A 19,009-nucleotide genomic window follows, 5' to 3' on the forward strand; every position below is an offset into this window, starting at 1 on the left:
TTACGTTGCTTAGCCACAAAAGGGCAGTTCTTAACATTAAGGGGGAATAGTGAGCCATACTTTTGTGGACGATTGTAGCTAGCTATATATATTGTACTGAGCATAATACGCCAGTGCGACTCAAGTTATAGAAGTGATTTCATTATATAAATATATATATGTCAAGAAATTTTTACAACATCAACATTTTTTATTACTGAGGATTTTTAAATTCTGAATAGCATTCTCGTTCAAGCGTCAACATGTATTGAAATCTCCAAATGTATTCATTAATTTCACGATATGTACACAAAATGTCAAAATAATTCTGTTTTTGTAACTTGACCTGATCTTTACACCAATGCGGCTCTAACGACGTTTTGCAAAATAAACATATACTGCTGTTTGATTTTTAACTGGACATTGTAACAACAGGCTGTTTCCACTGTGTTTTTTTAAACCGAAGTTGCAAAGAAGGTTTTTTGGAAAATGTGTGTCGCCTATCGATGTCACAATTAATTTTATATCTTTTACAGAAACTTTTCCCATAAAATATTGCAGTTTTTTTGTTTTTTTTGCTTTCAAAGGGTAAAAACAGGTTATAAACTGTAATTTTTTTATTTTTAAATGTTACAAAATTTTCTACAAAGTAAAATTGTTTTAGGTGCGTAGGATAACAGGTTGTTAACTGTCTGTTTGGAAATAAGTATTATGCCGAAACAATAATGCGAAACAGTATATACCTGTACAAATCACTAAGCTGTGTTAAGTGTTAAGAACAAGCTGTTACCTAATTCGCTAAGATCGGCACAACATATAAACTGTGTTTTTAGTTATTATTTGAAAAATATATTACACCTGAAACATCTTACTGTTGTGTGTGCTTCACATAATTTATGATATGCTGCATACTTGTACTAAAGTGCTCCACATGAATGTGTGGCACGGTTTACAAAACTTATAAATCGGTCTACAACAGACGTTTACCACAGAGTGTTACAGTTACTTGTGACTAAACCAGACATTTCAACGCCAGGCCCCCCTGTCTAGTTGGTAAAAAGGCTATGTGAGCATATATAAGATCCACAGGCTATGATACTTTCTTGCCTTTCTCATGAACTTCTCTGATTATTCTTGACTTTTTAATGTTGTTGTCATTGGAACCAGGTTAATTTTTAATCTCAGATTTATCAAAAAATGTTTTTTTCGGCATTATGATTGTTTAAATACTTGTATTGCCACATAATTCTGCTAACATGATTCACTGTATATTGACCTGATATAAATTGAGAACTTTTTTTTGAGCTATTGAATTTGAAATATTTGCAAATCAATATGTTCTATACTCCTGGCCTAATCTAAGACATGATGAGCATACACATCTTTGAGTTGTAGGAGGGAGATTTTCTATTAAGGTGCCTGCCCCTGCCTTGCCTGCCCCTGGTTTGACAGCAATGACCTTTCCTTTACCTACTCTTCCTACTTGTGCCTGCCTTATATGGCCTTGCCTGTGCATCCCATGCCTTGCCTACCCCAGCCTTGTTGATTCCTCTTCCTGTTTCCTTGCCTGCCTTTGCCTTGCCCTTTCCCTGCCGTGTTTAATGCCTTTGCCTTAGCAACCTCTCCACAACACTTTCTATATTGATACTTTAGGAAAATGCTGCCTAATGACATCCTTATTTGCGACATTAATACCACTAATCCTTAAAATTAAAGTGAAAGGGGGCACGTTAACTTGAAGACTAAAGGTGGCGATATGAAATCCATTTTTTGCAGATGCTAAGTTTCAAATAAAATGTTTACAGTGCCGATCGCGAGTAACTATACATAAGTATACGAGTATGGGTACATTAAATGACAAGTACAATGCAAGACGAGTACGAGTAAGCGGCGAGTATACTACTCTGTACCCTTGAGTCTGGCCTCTTGCACCTGCAAGTACAATAAGTGAATGATTTGTGAGTAGTGTTCGAGTATAAGATAAAAAACGGGAATTTGTTGTAGCATAATTTTTATCGATAGCTCACATTTGTCTGTTACCTTAGGCATTGTGAAAACTTTTACTTCCTTTTCGCGTCGTAAGATATACCATTTTACTTTACATTAATTTTTTTTATGTTGGAACAAATTCTCTTTAGTTTACATAAAAATGTATACATTTCTGTAATGGCTTTTTATAACTTTACAATTTTACAGGAAAGATTAAATTTCAAATGAGCGATGCGAAAACACTCTTTGCATAGGACTTATGCAGTTAAGAATTTAAAAAAATAATAAACTTTCTATGAATACATGTAAACAGGAATAATATTGGAATTATACTCAGGAAGTTGTGAAGACAAAAACCAAGCTTTAATAAATAATGCTAAATGTTTAAATCATTCAGTAAAGAAGAAGAAAAATGTTCTAAAATAGCTTTGCAGGTGAACATTGAAATTTTCGAGACGATGTGTAATTTTCTTTTGTGGGATAGTTCACATGCCTGGATACCATTGGCGCTTGGAAATGGAAATAAAGTTTTTGTTGTTTAGTAAGACAATGTTAAAAAATTAAAAATTCTGGAAGAAAGCGCTGTAAATTTTCCACTTTGCATCAGAGTATGAAGATTATACAAAAGCTATTTTAAATAAGATCACTGAAAAAGAGAACATCGTTGAGCTATCGTTCAATAAGGAGGAATTGGTAGAAAATTTGCAGAAAAAAATTGTATTTTTATGTTTTTTAGGCTTTTATATATTATAAAAACGTCACCAAATTAAAATTTTAATTAGAGTCATGAAATTACCAGTCTTTAAATTAACACTGGATTAAATAAACGGTCATTAAATTAAATCAACAGAATTTTGAAAAACTGCCCTAATTTGATGACTCGTTAATTTCATGGAATAAGGTACGAAAAGGAAAATAAAAAACAAACACTTTTGATATTATTAACTCAAAAGTTACATATTTACCTAAAGTTTTCTTTGGGATGTTAATTTTTCTTATAGACATTCCGTCTTGTGGTTCGCATTTGTTTGTCATTTTACATTTTCTTTTAGGGGAATTGCTGTTTTGTAGGTAACAAGCACTGTTTAGTACAGGTACATTCCTTGAAAAAACAGCTGATTTATTTTTGGCTTTGCCCTTATATAATCGCATAAGATCTGTAAAGTCAACAAAATCTTAATTGAGCACAATTTTTGTTCATCGTCTGTTTCAACAAGTAAGCAGGTTCAAAAATAGTGTGTAATTTTGAGTCACCTGTAGAAATAATTACCTATGGGGTTAAGGATAAACATTGATATGAGGGCTGCATTCTATCAATTAAAATAAAGACAAATATGGCCTCTATGTGGGGAAATGGTTGGTGTAACCCACAGAACTCACAGACAGAGTTCACAGCAGTACAAGAATGACCCCTATATCCCAACTTTCTCTCATAACTACGTGCTATGAAGATAATAGAAGTTAGACAACGATGTGGCAAACTAAAAATGCCACAATTAATCTGTGTCATTGAAAAATGGAGCACAATACCTTTTCATCGCTTTCATCTTCGCTGGATGATGAGGACGAGGACGACGATGACGATGAAGATGAAGAACCATCCAAAAAATCACCAACTTTCTCAAAGAAACCTTTCTTCTTCTTCTTCTTTTTATCCTTCTTGTCTTTTTTATCTTTTTTAGGCTTTTTATTTTCCTTTCCTTCACGTTTTATACCTGCTGATAATGTTGTGGTAGTATCTGTGTTTGCGTCCAATTCAACAACAGGAAGTGATTCCACATTAGCTAAATTAAAGTTGTGATAAGTATAAAAAATGTCCTTGCAACCAAATAATTCTCAAAAACCTTTCTACAAATGGGCTTTAGACATGTTGCCAAAGTGCATTGGCAACATGTCTAAAGATTTGCTAGCAATTCCAATTGATTGATTTTAAATTTTTGTCCAGCTACAAAATTTACGAACCTGCAAAAATCGGAGCATTTATTCTTTCTTCTTGTAATGAATCCTCTTGAACAAGTTCCTTGTTTTGTGAGGCTGTAATGTCAACCTACAGAAAAGATAAATCTTACTAAACTCCAAGTTTATCAATCTTAAAAAATCAATTTAACACACATAGCAGAGTATGGTTATTATTACAATTATAGCCTCTTTAGTTCCTGGAATCAACAAGGGTCAATAAAAGATCTCAACCCTATTCTCATGCTAATGCTGAACAAAAAGGATCAATTTACACTTTATAGTTTTTCCCAGACTTGTCAGAAACTGAATGCTACTGCCTGATTGCCAGTTTGGTTATTTATTTGTTATATGTTTATGTGTTTGTACCTTTTCCCAAAATTTTGCATAAACATATATCAAATTAACTACCATTAAATGCTCCCTCCAATAAATGCCCACCCTAGAAACAAAACATTTATTTGAAATTTTGAAAAAGTGACACAACTTTAAAATGAAATTTTACGATTACGACAAATAGTATTAGGCAGAGCACAAGCCCCATTTAAATTGCTCTTCCTGGCAAGCTGACTCAAAAGGGCTTAAAAAATAATGCACTTACTGGTGGACCTAAACTTTGCTAAACATGCATAAAAAAGGTTAAATTACCAGTCCACTTCAAACTTTATTTTCAGGTAAAGGCATCTTAGATTTGAAATTAAGATAACTTTCTTTTTAACCACACCTATGGTCTGCAATTTTTGTCTGTCAATTTTTCTTGTATATATATCTAGCTATACCTTTTCTTTGTAATACTTTTTAATTATACTTTTGCTTATATACTAAATAAGCAAAAGAATAATTTTTTTGGCTCTCCAATTTTGTTTTGCATATTTTGTTGATAAGAACACCTGCTGAAGTCACATGGAGTTTTCCATGTGAGGAAACAATAAGTCCTGTACAACTGCTATCGTTTTGTAGATGCTGGACTTTAGAATGACCACTTCTCCAATGAAAAAAACGTGGTTCTTGTTTAACTATGTATTTACACACAAGCCAAAGTATTCAGTATATCGCATTTATCTTACCTTATATTAATGATCCACATATTAAAAACGGCCATAAGAGTCGAATTCAAGAACTAGCTAGGTAGTAGAGCAGAAAAAAAACGACACTCCTTGCTATTTTCAGCGCAAGTTTTAAAAATTTCATGCGACGTTACACCAGACCAATCAATTCCACATAGCTCAGGTGCAGGCAGTTTCGTTCCTAAGGTCCTACATGTTTTTCTATTTAGGGAACGTGATTTTAAGGAACACGGTACCGAGATTGTGAGCTTTCTAAGAGCTCCTGAAATATTGCAAAATTGGAACAGCCTGCCGGCCTGTCGTTGAAAAAGTTTTTGAGAGTAAAAAGAAGTAGAGGCCACGGCCTACAAATTTTCAGAAAACTTAAAAATTCTAAGCCAAAGCCACGGTATGTTTCATTAAATTAAAAAAAACGTTTATTTGCAAAAACTCTTCCTGATTGACCCTGCACGAAAAAACCTCCTGAGCAATAAATGCGGGCCATGAAAGGCTAAAGTTACAACTGCAAACAAGTAAAACAAGCCGAACACGAATTTGGGTAAATACTTACTGAAGCAGAAGCTTGACTGTCCATCGTGAAAGTACCTGTCGAGTCGTCCAAGGTAGGTGCGGCCTAAAAACAAAAGTGAAAAGAAGTTTTAAAACAACTCATACATATTCATACACAGCTTGACAGATTTTTTGAAAGACTAGAAAAATGGGCGTGGTTGAAATATGAAAACAAAGATCTGCGCATTTAAACCACGTGCACAAATAGAACGGCAATTCCATTGAAATTATTCTTAGTTGTTTCCCCTAAGTTAACAGAAACCAGTGTTATTTTTAAACTTAAGACGAGATTGCTTGATAAAAATACCAACAAAGTATGCTTCTCCTTACGGGACTTTTCGGACTCTTGCTACCATCATGAAATACAGTTAAGCTTGTGCGAACGGTTTTTTCAGGAATGTACAACTCCGTTTGGAATCTTTTCGACATTATTGTTAAATGTTTATATTATACTGCAGGTTAAAAGCAGAAAGTCAGATAACATTCATGCAAATTTCCTCAATTAACAAAAAACCTCTAGCAATTCTTTAAATCAAAACGCCTCTTTTTTTTGTACACAAACTTTTTTATTAGTCCGCAATCACAACATTGTTTGAATTCTATTAGCAACGTAATTAACGTCTAAATTCCCACACGACATACACAAGAAAAGTAAAAGTTAAGTCTAATAAGTATTCAAAGCAAAACAAGTTCACAAACTCAAACATTTTCCAAATTTATATTCCTTGTTGAGAGGTGAATGGTTTTAACAAAGTTCTTTGATTTATTTTCAGTGTTAAACGCCCGTTTTGTTGCCATGCGCATCATTCCATGCCTAACAACTACGCTTTTGCGTCTTAATAAACCACTTAATTGTGATCAAATATAATTACTCTCCATCACAGTGATTACAGTAATTATAAATAATCACCATCAAATAACACTAAATCTTAGCGTCCAAAGTATAAAGTCTCAGCGAATGAGAGTCAACAGGTGATTAGAAATATCTGCAATTCCCATCGGCGTCATCAGTTCCATTTCATTTCACACAAAAAAATATTTTGAGCTGCCAAGGTAACGCAGTGGAAAGAACTGAAATTGAGATGAGATGGTTGTTCCCAGGAAGCTATAGACGAAAAAAAGCGAAAGCTGCGCGTATACTATCCATTACAATAAACACTGAAACACTTAGAAGCGCGGGAAAAATAAAGCTGTATCTACACTATCAATTTTCTTTTACCAGTTAGGCGTGATTCGCATTAGCGATTTAAACGATTTTGGATCAGGCAGATCACCGGATTTATTATTTTCTAGCAATAGTTATGATATTACATATTTCAAAGAAGCTGGGAACAAAGTTGCCCTGTTGCTTATCCTTCACTAAACTGATATTATTAACATAGCTTTCTTACTTTTGCTTTATTAAACGAGAACAAGAAGAATATAAAATATCTATAGAATATAAAAGACTTTGCAAATATCGTAGAAAAGCACTGGCCCCACACCTTTCTGCGAATATCACAAGGAGTACACGCGCCATCCTACAAATAGTGCAAAATTAAAGGGTTGACAACACGCTGTATGTTTTCACGTTTTAAGTAAGAACTTTTTGAAAAACTTTAAAAAAAATTAACCAAGGTAATTTAATGTTGAAACGGTCAGACGAACTTTATTTATACCACAGTTAATAAAAAAAATAGATTTTGCTAAAAAATAACGTAAATAACTTGAAATTATTCAAAGAATTGTCTGGAATTGTTAATTAAAAAAAAAAAGTGTTAAAAAAATAGGCACAACCAGCTTCAACTCAATTTTTGAAGTTCTTTTTAAAAAACCGTGTCTTGACCAGGAAATTCACAGACACGAGACTTAAAACTTGAAGCAGCTGCAGTATTGTTAGAGACGAAAGAAAGTTTCATCGCAATTGTAAATACGACAGATGTTTAAAAGAACGAAGAAGAAAATTTTTTTTGACTAACATAATATTAAGATTCCCAAACCTATGGGCAAGGAATACAAAGTACGTTCATGTAAGGGTGTGGATTTATTTCGAGACTTCCAAAAACTTGTTTGTGAGCAGTTTGATCTGCATTACCAAAATAATTAATTGCGCTGGAAAAGAGATTCTGGAGTTAAAAAAACTTAAAAATGCAAAACTAAATATTCCAAAACAACCAAAAACAATCTAAATGTGCTCGAGTCTGCAAATATGCAACTAAAAAACTTCAATTTGAAACAAAGTATTTAAAAATTATAAGCTCCCAACAACAACAAAAACAACAACAACCAGAACCACAACAAAAGCAACTCCTTTAAAATAAACAAAAATAAAATAACTCCTTCTTCTCACAGCAACGAAATTAACTTCCATTCACGTTGCAATCTATCAATGCGCACAAACATTCTCAAATTAAAATCAATGTCTGATTATAATTTTGATCAGCGAGCAGTCGACGCACCCCACGTTTTTGTTAACATGAATATTCATTGAGATAAAACTTTGAAAACATGGTTCTGTTTACACTTCACGTTTAAATTGTGGTTATTCAACAATACTCTATATTGATGCATAATTTACACGAATAATGAGATTAATTTTTAGTTTTCAGTTCTCCCCCACTATTAATAGCGTAGGGTTGGACCGTATAATAATTTACTCTATTTCATCTCGCAGAAGGAGAGAAAACACTCCCCATGAAGCATTAGTGGACGGTCAATAAGAAAACTTTGTTTACAAAAGCTTATAAAGCCGTGAGAAGTCCTTTTAATTCTTATTTATTTATATTTGGAGCACGTGACTGTTGTGTTGAAAACATTTGAATTTCTATACTCCATAATAGTAGAGGGCTAACGAAGCTAAGTTCAAAGAGATACAGCGCATGCGCAGGACGTACAATTAGAGCAAAAGCTCTCCTTTTTTTAAAAAAAAGGTTTTGACTTGTTTTTCACATCTCTATTCTTTTATCAGTCGAAGTTTGCAAGAAAAGACAGTAGATGATTTCGTTCCGAAATTAGCCATCCCGAATTACCAAAAATGTTTGAACATGTAAATTAGATCCGGATTAATGTCTAGTCCCAGTTTCTTTCAATGGTGCTAATTAACTTTACTTAGCCTTTTAACAATAAATAAAATAAAACATTTATGAAATTATTATTTCACCGCAAATAATTTTATACAAGTATCTACTACTCATTTTTAATTTACACGTTTGTCTCCGCAGCACAACCATTTCATTTACAACATACATTAAGTAGCATAAACGCCGTATGTTTTGGCCTTATTTCATGAAACTTTTTATAAGAATCGTATTTTGGGTTTTAGCGTCTCGGTTTTTAAAGAATTCACATTTTTAGGCTAAAATAATTCTTAAAGTGAGCGATTCTTTATAACACAAAGTAGAGAAACATTTTCTCAAACAAACTCTACAACGAAAACCTTTATGTTGCGTTTTAGTTCATCTGCATTTGTTTTTCTGGATTAAGCAAGGCAATCGTTTTGCTCAGTTAGTCGAAGCATTATCGTAAACATCAACTAAAAGATTAGATGCAATTTAAGCTTGTACTAAAAGACAGCAGGTAAAGTTGATTTTATCTGCAAGTAAAAAAACTGTACAATGCTTTGTCTCGTCAGGTCTAATCCTAGACGTTTCAGACTTAGCAGCGTCTTCTTTGCTTGAACAACAAGGTGAATGACGGAGAGCAATGATGGAGCAGTGGTTTCGCGGTGAATATAAGTTTAGCTTGGGTTGTTTTCTTAATTTGTTTCATCGGTACGTTAAAATTTAAAAGGAGAAAAAAAAAATGTTAGTGTTGGCTTGAAAATAGAAATTCAAAATTTTAATATTTTCGTCAACCTCTTCTTTCCCAGGGATCTTTTCACTCTTTTAATATCGGAGACAATTCAATATCAAAAAGTACAAAGATTCCTGGGGACGAGGTTGATATCTTATATATTAATTCCCTTGCGTGAGTAAAACTGTGAGTCCACGACACGGAAATCACGGGTCACTTTCCTATGACGTGGCCGTACGCTAAAATTTAACTAAAAAAATTAGGGATGTACTGCATAGAAATCGCACATAAGGTGTAAATATATAACCCGCTGCTAATAACGATATAAATATATATACCCTTATGCCAAAAAACTCTATGTTAGCATATATATATAGGTATCGCTACATATGAAACGGTATTAGATATTCACAAAGCATACGGACTGTTAAATGAAGTTCCTAGCATAAAACGGAAATTGTGTTTACGAAAAAGATGGCTGTTCTTTTTGAGTATTCTCTACTCTTTCATTCAAAATAAATCTTTAAAAAAACATTTGAAGAAGAGCATGGTTTTATAAATTAATCGTAGCAAGGTTCTGTAAGGTTTTTTCATGTTTTATTTTCAGTTTTGATTATATTATTGTTGCCAGACATGTTTTATAGCTAGCATCATAAAAAGCCAACCACCACCAACAACTAGCTAGCTAGCTAGGAATATATATATATATATATATGTAGCCATGTTCTTTATACCTAGCTAAGTCTCCAGTTTATATTTAAGTGACTAGCTATTAGCTGCTGTAGCTAGCTAATGCTAGCTTTAAACTAAAGATTCCCAGTATATATATTCCCACAAAACACATCAAACGTTATTAACCCTGAAAATTTTAAACATTTTCCTGGGTTTTTTTTGGTTTGCGAAGTTCTTTTCCTCCAAATATTCTGAAAATAAAGTTCAGAAATTACTTATTTTTAAAATGTAAATTTAATTTGTTTCAAATTGTGGGCAAAAACCTTAATCAGCATGCTAAGACTTTTTTTAATTTAGAATTACTAAACACAACCATTTTCTTACAATTAGTGTAAACGTTTGTGTGTATGGCTTATATTTAATACACCAAAAGAGCTACTTTGTTGATTTCAATTTTATACTCTTTGTAAGCTATTTTTTTCTTCTTTTTGACATTTCTGTTTAACCACTCAATTTTTACATTTTATAAGTTATTTGGAACAGAATGGTATGAAATAGACCAAAATACCTGATCTTAGTTGTTTTTAATTTACAGGCTGTGTCTGTGAAACTTTAAGGGGAACATTTGGTGGAAGACAATGGCATGACATAAACTGATAGAACTGATTTTTGTTGTGTTAGATGTTATATCTGAACCTTTTTGACATTTTATGTTAATTTTGCGAGGAAGGACCATTGCAAGCTTTGTTTTTCTATATTTTGTATAAATTCTTACTGGGGAGGACTCCGTGCAATATATCGAAATGACTGATCCTTCTCGATTTAAATTTGATGTGTTCTAAATCGTATATAGTTTTAGAAATTTTGTGTAAGATTTAATGGGTAAGGGCTAGATGCAATATGTCAAAAAAACTTTTTTTGTTGAATCAGAAGCACTCCCTACAACCATTCTTTTTTTTACAGTTTGTGAAGCTTTTGTGAGGAAAGAGTGTATGCAATATTATCGAAATAACTGATTTTTGTTGCAAACTGTTTTTCTTTGGCATTTTGGATTAAAATATTGTTTTAGAGGGCATATGCAGTAGATATATGTACTGAAATAGTTAAATTTTGCAAACTTTGATTTTGTCGTTACCTCTCATTTTTTTACATTTTGATTAAACTTTTGTGGGAGACCGTCGGTATGCGAAGGACCAAAATAAGAGATTTTAGTATTATTTAGAATTTGTATTTTGTGTTGCAAAATTGGTGCAAAAATTGACATAAAATGAACTTATATACAGATTGATTGCTGTTGTTTAACATGACTCATTATGACTTATATATATATTTTATGAAAATTTGTGACAGAATACTACGTGAGATTTGAAATTTTGTTTACTTTATTGATGGTAAAACAGCATGCAAATTGCTAAAAGGACTTTATTAATTTTAGGTTTAAACACCGTTATTTTGTTGGCATTTTGTCTAAAGTTTAGTGAGGAGGGACTGTATGCAATATATCAAATAATGTTTTATTGCATTATAATTTGTCCTTGCAAATCCCTTTTTTTACACCTTAGATAAAAAATTCTGTCAGAGGCACAATTTATTGTTTATTTTTCACATTGTGTGTCAACCTTTGGCAGGGTTTGCAATAAACTAACTGATTTTAACATATACAATGAGAGATTTGTGTTTGACATTGATCAGCTTTTTTGTATATATGTGGCGTTTTAAGTGATTTAAATTTTATGGGTGAGATGTATGTTGAAATGCTTTTGGAAACTTCTTTCCGAATAATTTTCGCATTTGTCAGATGGTCAGAGCAAGTAATTTTAGTAGATTTAGATTTTAAATGTCACATAAATACTGCAGTTGTTGAAAACCTTTAATTTTTTTGGTCATTTATATAATAATGCAGATGTAAGATGCGCACTGCTGTATTGTTTGTTTTTTGATGGACATATATCTGCTACATAAATTAAATGGAATACAGTGGATTCTTCCACGGGAAACAGCTAGTTTTTAATTAATCTAACCGATAAGCTTGTTGTGAGGATAAACACAAAATGGAAATAAAAAATGAATAAACTAAACTATTCTGCATTTGCATACCGTCTTTGCAAATTTGATTTTTCCAATAGACGAAAAATTTCTACCTTTTTTTACCAAAACCAAGTAAAATATAATAAAAAATCGACATGTTTTTTCTCTTTCACCTATTCTCATTTTCATTAGCTGCAAAGGAATTTGCATCTCTATACTAAAAACCACGAACATGGAAAGTGAAGTGATTTTCGTATATACCTTTACTTGTTTTAGAAATAAATGTATTCAGCTGAATACATTTATTTCTTTTTGCACTCATCCACTCAGAGCCTCGTCTATACCTGTTTAGGAATAAAATATTTGACGGCATAGGAGTGCGATATACAGGGTCAGATTTTTATACAATATTAACTTCCACTATTAACCCAACGTACAACTCCTGTCTAACTTCGCATATTCGATGAAGCATGTGTTCGTTGAGAAATAAAACTGTGTTTCCTGTCCATTTCTCTCCTGCTACTTTCAGTGGAGAGAATAGCCTTTGTTTATCCATTGAATGGTGACAAATACCTCTTTTATTAATTAATTACAAGATAAATTTTAAAATAAACAAGGTGTTCATTTTAATTGTCATGTTGATTGATACTAATCACCAGTTTAGAAATAATGCAAATCTTAAGAATGAAAAATTAGAATCGTATTGCAACAGCTAACTAGCGATTAGTTCTCTATGGTAATGGACATAGTCTAATTAATTGCCCTGGGTTTACTTGATGCTTGAGTGACACAAGTCTGCCTTGTCCTTTATTTTTGGAATAATTTGAGAAGCAAGTTCCACGAGGTCATATTTGGTTAACATTCTTTCGTTTGAGGATAAGTGGTGCTCATTTCGTACCTAACCCTAACCCTAACAGTTTTAGGCAAGAAATCTTGCTAACCAATTGGCCCATGCCTTTAATTGATCGTGCAGCTGTTGACAAAAGCGTGGATTATTCGCCTGTTCTCAATTCTTTCCTAATTATTTTGCTGTTGCATGTACACTGGCATAAATGAAGGTCTGTCCGTCCAAGATGTGGAGTGACGTGCCCGTGTAGAGTGACGTGCATAGTTGGCGGTACTTTTTGATAAACGTGTAGATGAGTCTTAACAAATCATATGAAGCACTCAAACTTCCATAATTTAAATTTTATGACCACAATTAGAATATTACACATAGTTGAGTGGTGAGTCGAGGAGAGCATGACGTCATCGTGTGAGTGATAACCGCAGTGGGTATGAATTCATGGCAACAATCTGGAAAGGAGTCGATTTATAGTATGAAGTGCGCCATAGTGGAAGTATGAAACGTTCCTTCTACCATGATTTCCCCTCTCATGCACGTGGCGTATAGCAAAGTTGTGATGTATGTCTAAGAGCCGTATTCAGACATTTCGTTCAGTTGGGCCAAAACTCCGACCCAGAAAATCTTCGGTGACGGCCTTAAAAGTGAGCAGTTAAGTAATAGTGAATGATGAATTCACAAATCATAACGAAACAGAATCGTACGCACTTTGTGTCCTAAAATTGTTATAACTTCGCAAGTGCTGAAATATGCTAGACCATTTCACAAGTCAGAGAACTGATCAAAGTTGACGAGTCAAAAAAATTAGAACATCTAGAAAGAAATGAAGTACAAAAAAGTTACTTTGGCTACTCATTGATTTAGCCGTAAAGCTAGTCATAGTTTGCCGTTGAGCTAGTCACATAGCTTGAAAAGTTTGTCTACTTTTTTTCACAGCTAAATACTACTACTGTTGTGAAATGCATATGCTTACAAATGGATTAAACGATAATAAATATTAAAAGCAAACAAAATCAAACACTCCCTTTTGTTCGCTTTACTATTGCCAATGACAACAATCATTCACGTGTGTCACATTTGTTGACATTGCACGAGCTTGGATTTGTGGTAAAGCAAAATTACACCCAGCTAATTTAGAAAATAAAATATCTGAAACAATAGTATTAGCCATTTAAAGGTTACAGGCATGACCTCATTGAAAGGACGTCCCTACTTCCTTTATAGTTTAATTAATATCAAAAAGCACTTAAGGAAAATGCAATCAAAGGAGTAGGAGACTTCAGCCACATCAACGCTCCATTTTGGCCAGAGAATAACAACGCTGGTATTGTTTTTTGAACCTGGTAACCAACCTTGCGTTTTAGATTAAGGGCTTCGGCACATCAGTGCACTTAGATAAGCAGTGCAGTTTCTTAAAAAATAGACAGTTTCAATCTCAAATACTTTTGTATAATGAAATCAGGTAAAGATGAGGTCTTTTCGGTCTTTAAAAATTTTAAAGGTTTAAGACTCCCTTAAGAACTTACGTCATGTTCTATTTAAATGTGAACGAGTTCGAAAGTATCTGCACAGGTATTTGTAAATTACATGCAGTACAGGTAAAAATAATATAGAATTTCTTGTAATAAAAGTGATCGTAAAAGAATTTGAAGGTAAAAAGAATTTAAATTTCATATAATTGATAGAAAAAATGCAATACTGATGTGGCGATCGCGATCACCAAAAAAGACGACTGTAAGATCCACTCAAGAATGAAAAAATAATTTGCAAAATAGCCAATCAAGTAAAAGTCTTCTTCTTCTTTTGTTCGTTTTGTTCTTTGTAAGAAAAGATCGTGGTAGAAACAAAATAGTACTAAAAAATCAATCTCTGTTAAAACGGATTCTGTGATCATATACATTCAAAATTACCCAAAATGTTATGTAAAAAAACATTATATGAATAACAAAAAGAATATTGATCAAAGGAAGATAAAGAAATAAAAAAAGAAAAGATATTTAAAGCCAACACAAGCAACAGTATCTCTCAGCTAAATTAAAATGTTTCGCAAGGAATCGTTTTTAAGTTGTTTACATTTTTATTGGTCGAGTATTTTGTTAAATTGAAATTGGTTATAAATTATGAAGAATATTTTTGTTCTTAGCTAAATTTCGTTATAAATTATGAAAAAATAAAATATTGTCTTCTCTTTTGAAAAGTTAACTATCGCTAAATATATACGTGTTTCGTTGAAACGAATTGTATTTGAAGTAGAATTCATTATACAGAAGATTGCTTCACGAAAACATTGACATAACTGTCGAAAGAAGAACAAAAACGATGAAAAATAAAGTAAAATAAATAGTGTATAAAAAATATAAAAGGTTTGCTTAACGGAGAATGATGGACAACAACATGTTAAAAGATTCGATGAAAAAAAAAAGATTTAACTCTCAAATATTAAAAATGAAACTCTATATATAGAGCATACACTACCCCATGGTCCCTCTGCGATGGAGAATACTTTAAAGAAAACAATAACAATAAAAATATTTTATGGTATATCATTTCTCCCTCGTTAGATATAAATAAAAGGTGATGTCTTTTTGAGAGTGTTTTAAGAACCTTAGATTTTGCTGAAAAATAAAAACAAGATAAGAACAGCTTGGTCTGAATTTTGGCATGAAAGAAATAAGAACCATCCAGGATGCAAATTATTCCCTTGCAATTCTCTCTCAAGCTAATGATTGCTTCATTTGAGAATATAATGGCTGGCAATAAGAACAACACGAGGCTAAAGTTTTTTTTACACTTAAATAAGAATAAAATAAGAACAAGCCAGACTTGAAAGAGTTTATGCTAAGAACAACCAGCCTCTGGTCAGTATTAATAGTTCTTGAAAAAAGCTTGTAAACCATACACGTTTTTTACATAACTTTTTTTTAAGAAACTGAGTTGTCTTTCAAAAAATTAAACTTCTACTAGTTGTAATAAAGTTAAATTTTTGCAACCTATTCCCCAGGGAATCGCCGTTCTGATGTCAGAAATAATACAAGATGCCCTGGGAATGAGGTTGAGTTTTTTGAGTAAGAAACGTTTTCCACATAGATATCGAGTAGATTATCATTTAAATGATGAAAAAAAAAAGGAAAGGCATCATCTTTTATTGCATATTTATCTCTTTTTGTTGTGTTAAAATCATGCTTCAAATTTAAGAAACTCGTTAAGAAACATTGTTTTGAAAGCTCAAATAAAAATACAAGAAACTTCTACTAGTTGGACGCTAGTGTGGTTTCTTATAAGAAAACGTGCAACCATCTTTTGCCGGATGTCATTTAGTTAAGCTTACTTACAAGTGTGAAAAGCTGATGGAATTCTAAACTCGAGGTGTAATTTAAGCTGCTTGTCAATATTGGAAACTCTTTGTGACGTCATCTATCACGTGTTTTATAAAAACAAAGCTAATTAACCGTTAATTTTTTTAATGACAAATTTGGTGCACCTGCAACAATGGTGCACATAATTGTGATTGTGATTGCGCATGAAGTGTTGTGTATATAGCTATTTTCTCATTCAAAGTCACATGTTCAAATATTGAAACTTTCGCTTTTATTATTATGTTATATTCTCTTTAATTTTAGGTAAACCGTTTAGTTTTTTATAATTTTTCGCTATTAAAGACAAGCTTTTGTTATTTCCTAACCTCGCCAGAATGGAGAAAATTAAATTCTAGAAAAACTTTATTCCAACCGCGAGAATTCAAGGCTCATTAATTTCGAAATCGACAATCGTTTTTTAGCAGGATTTAATAAATTGGCTTTATCATAAAGAGTTTATAGAGTAATGAAAAAACTTATGACAGAAATGTCATTGTTAAAATATTTTTATGGCGCTACTCATAAAAATATTTAACACTTTTTTGTGCTAAAGTTTTCTGTAGTAGAACACGTCATAAAATTCAAGATTTTCATAAAAAAATACTTTTATTACAGAAAAAATGTTTTTCTTTGTAAAGTAGAAAAAACCAGAGCAAATTATTTTAAGTTTTTGTTGTTGTTGACTATTTAGTATTGGGAAAATTCATCATTTTGTAAAAATTCATTTTTACAAACTCTATATATCATAAACTATGCGCTAAAAATGCCAGTTCAACAAGTTTGAAAATATCAATAAAGATTCTTTAAAATTTCAACTAGAACTGCGATTAAAAATTTTTTTAAAAAAATTTGCTATCCATAGTTCATAAACTTTCAGAACTACACCATTTGTTGTTTATGAAAAAAGATCGTCGCTGGGTCAAGTAATTTCTCCTACCTTTTTGTTCTGACCTCCAGGCTTTCTCTTTGACTTCTTTTTTGGCATATTCTAATATATCGCTTCAAATTGTTTAACTTTTTAATATTATATTACAAGCCAGCCAACTCCCCTTTCGTCCGTAGCGCGAAACGTGTTTATATCAACGAGTTATATCAAGGTAAGTATGCAAGATTAAAGTCTCTCCGTCGTTGTGTTGATTAAGTTTATCTTCTAAATTTTACCCATTACTTTGTTGAAACTCGCACAAAAAATCACAGCGATAAAGTTCACAACTAATACACGAGATTTACTGTAGCGACGAAATGTGTAAACACAAGAGACTTGCGAAATTTTATTCCACACTGCGCTGTGTACGTTAGCATAACATTTAGAATTAATGTGTTTTAAAACAATGGGCTCATAACAAAAGCATAATTTGCTTCTATTTGTTCAGGCGTATAGTATCTATGTGTGTTGCTAAGGGGCGTTTTTGAATAAATATAGCATGCATATCATTATAAAGTTGGTTAAGCGAGTCAATATTTGTCTCTTCAACTTGATAACGTGTTGTAACAGAAAAGCCTTAAGAAAATTTTATTCGCTGTTAAAAACGATCAAAAATTTTTTAATCAGAATTAGCACTGCTAAGAAGACCTATCATCCTATTATCAAAACTTTAAACTTTAACCTTGATGTTTTTATTTTAAGTGAGTTTGACTTAACAAAAATAGAAAATTGAGGTTTCCTCATTCTCTCTAAAATTGTTGTTTTTTAATTAGAATACTTGTATTTGTTTCCGCAATAAGTAAAACAATCAGAATACCTCAATTCTAAGTCCTTTTCGGTCTTACTTAAAGCCAGTCTTTAATGGTGCTAACGTATTCAAGGCGCGTAAAGAAAGGGCGTTGGCGTTTACCATAAGATTAACAATAAATATTTAAAAATTAATGTTCATAAGCAACGTCGTTCCTAGGTCTTACGATAACAACCCTAAGAGTCCTGGAGACAAGGTTGGCTAAAGTTGTGTGCCGTTTATGCAATATAAGCACGCTTATATCTTAGAGAATAACCAACTTTGTCACCATGATTTGTTATGATTTTTGGTATCGGAACGTGACTTAATAAGTTCTGGGAACGACGTAAATATAGCACATGCGTCCTATTATTTACGTAAAACTTATTTCGTACCCAAGCCTCTTACACTGTACACTTATATTTTATACTTTTTCAATATCGTTTGAAATATTGTTTGCTTTGTGTTGAGTTTATTATAGTGTGAACAACAACATTAATTGAGTATAGTAGCTGGAAACAAAAGAGACAACTAATTAATCTTATACACAGTTTTTAAAGCTGTGTTTACATTGGAGACGTGGTTAGTTTTCTAGAGATCGTAGAGATCTTGTTAAATTTTTTTGAAGATGGTTGACATCTTGTTAGGTTTTTTTAAAGATGGTGGGGATGTTGTTAGATTTTTTTTAAAGATGGTGGGACGTTGCTATTTTTTTTTAAAGATGGTGGTGAAGTTAAAAAAGATGTCGAAAATGTCATGCATTAAAATTATTAATTGCTCGTGTGTGACAGTCTAGAACGCGTGACATTTAAAGAAAATACATTGAGAATTTTTGATCTCTTAATAATGCTTGCTTCAAGATAATGGCATCACAAATTAGTGGTCATAATTTCAGTAGTTGGGTTTTATATAATTACGTAATTAGATTAGATATGAATTTTTTGCAAGGCAGAGCTTGCCAGTTCAATATCTACCATTTTGACGTCTTCCATTTTTAAAATTTTTTACCAATCATAGGCGTCTTTATAAATAGAATAAATCAACAAAGTTTGTTCAACTTGTAATCAAAAGTATATCCACATTCCA

General features: G+C 32.3%; 1 protein-coding gene across 3 annotated transcripts in view; it reads right to left on the bottom strand.

Moving 5' to 3' along the window:
• LOC130625625 (neuroblast differentiation-associated protein AHNAK-like) overlaps nucleotides 1-17,496 on the bottom strand; it is a 38,182-nt gene extending 20,686 nt beyond the window's left edge. The window contains exons 1-4 of one of the 3 annotated variants that reach the window (XM_057440723.1): nucleotides 17,149-17,496; nucleotides 5,542-5,604; nucleotides 3,931-4,015; nucleotides 3,499-3,752 (exon numbers count right to left, since the gene is read on the bottom strand). In XM_057440723.1, the coding sequence (XP_057296706.1) occupies nucleotides 3,499-3,752; nucleotides 3,931-4,015; nucleotides 5,542-5,604; nucleotides 17,149-17,196 (450 nt within the window). In that variant the 5' untranslated portion in view covers nucleotides 17,197-17,496. Of the gene's footprint in view, nucleotides 1-3,498; nucleotides 3,753-3,930; nucleotides 4,016-5,541; nucleotides 5,605-5,870; nucleotides 6,157-17,148 lie in introns of those variants that run through there. The other 2 variants (XM_057440724.1, XM_057440722.1) reach the window with 2 other exon arrangements.
• Between the last annotated feature and the right edge of the window lie 1,513 nt (nucleotides 17,497-19,009).

The sequence above is a fragment of the Hydractinia symbiolongicarpus genome, chromosome 14, assembly GCF_029227915.1.
Source record: "Hydractinia symbiolongicarpus strain clone_291-10 chromosome 14, HSymV2.1, whole genome shotgun sequence".
Lineage (NCBI taxonomy): Eukaryota > Metazoa > Cnidaria > Hydrozoa > Anthoathecata > Hydractiniidae > Hydractinia > Hydractinia symbiolongicarpus.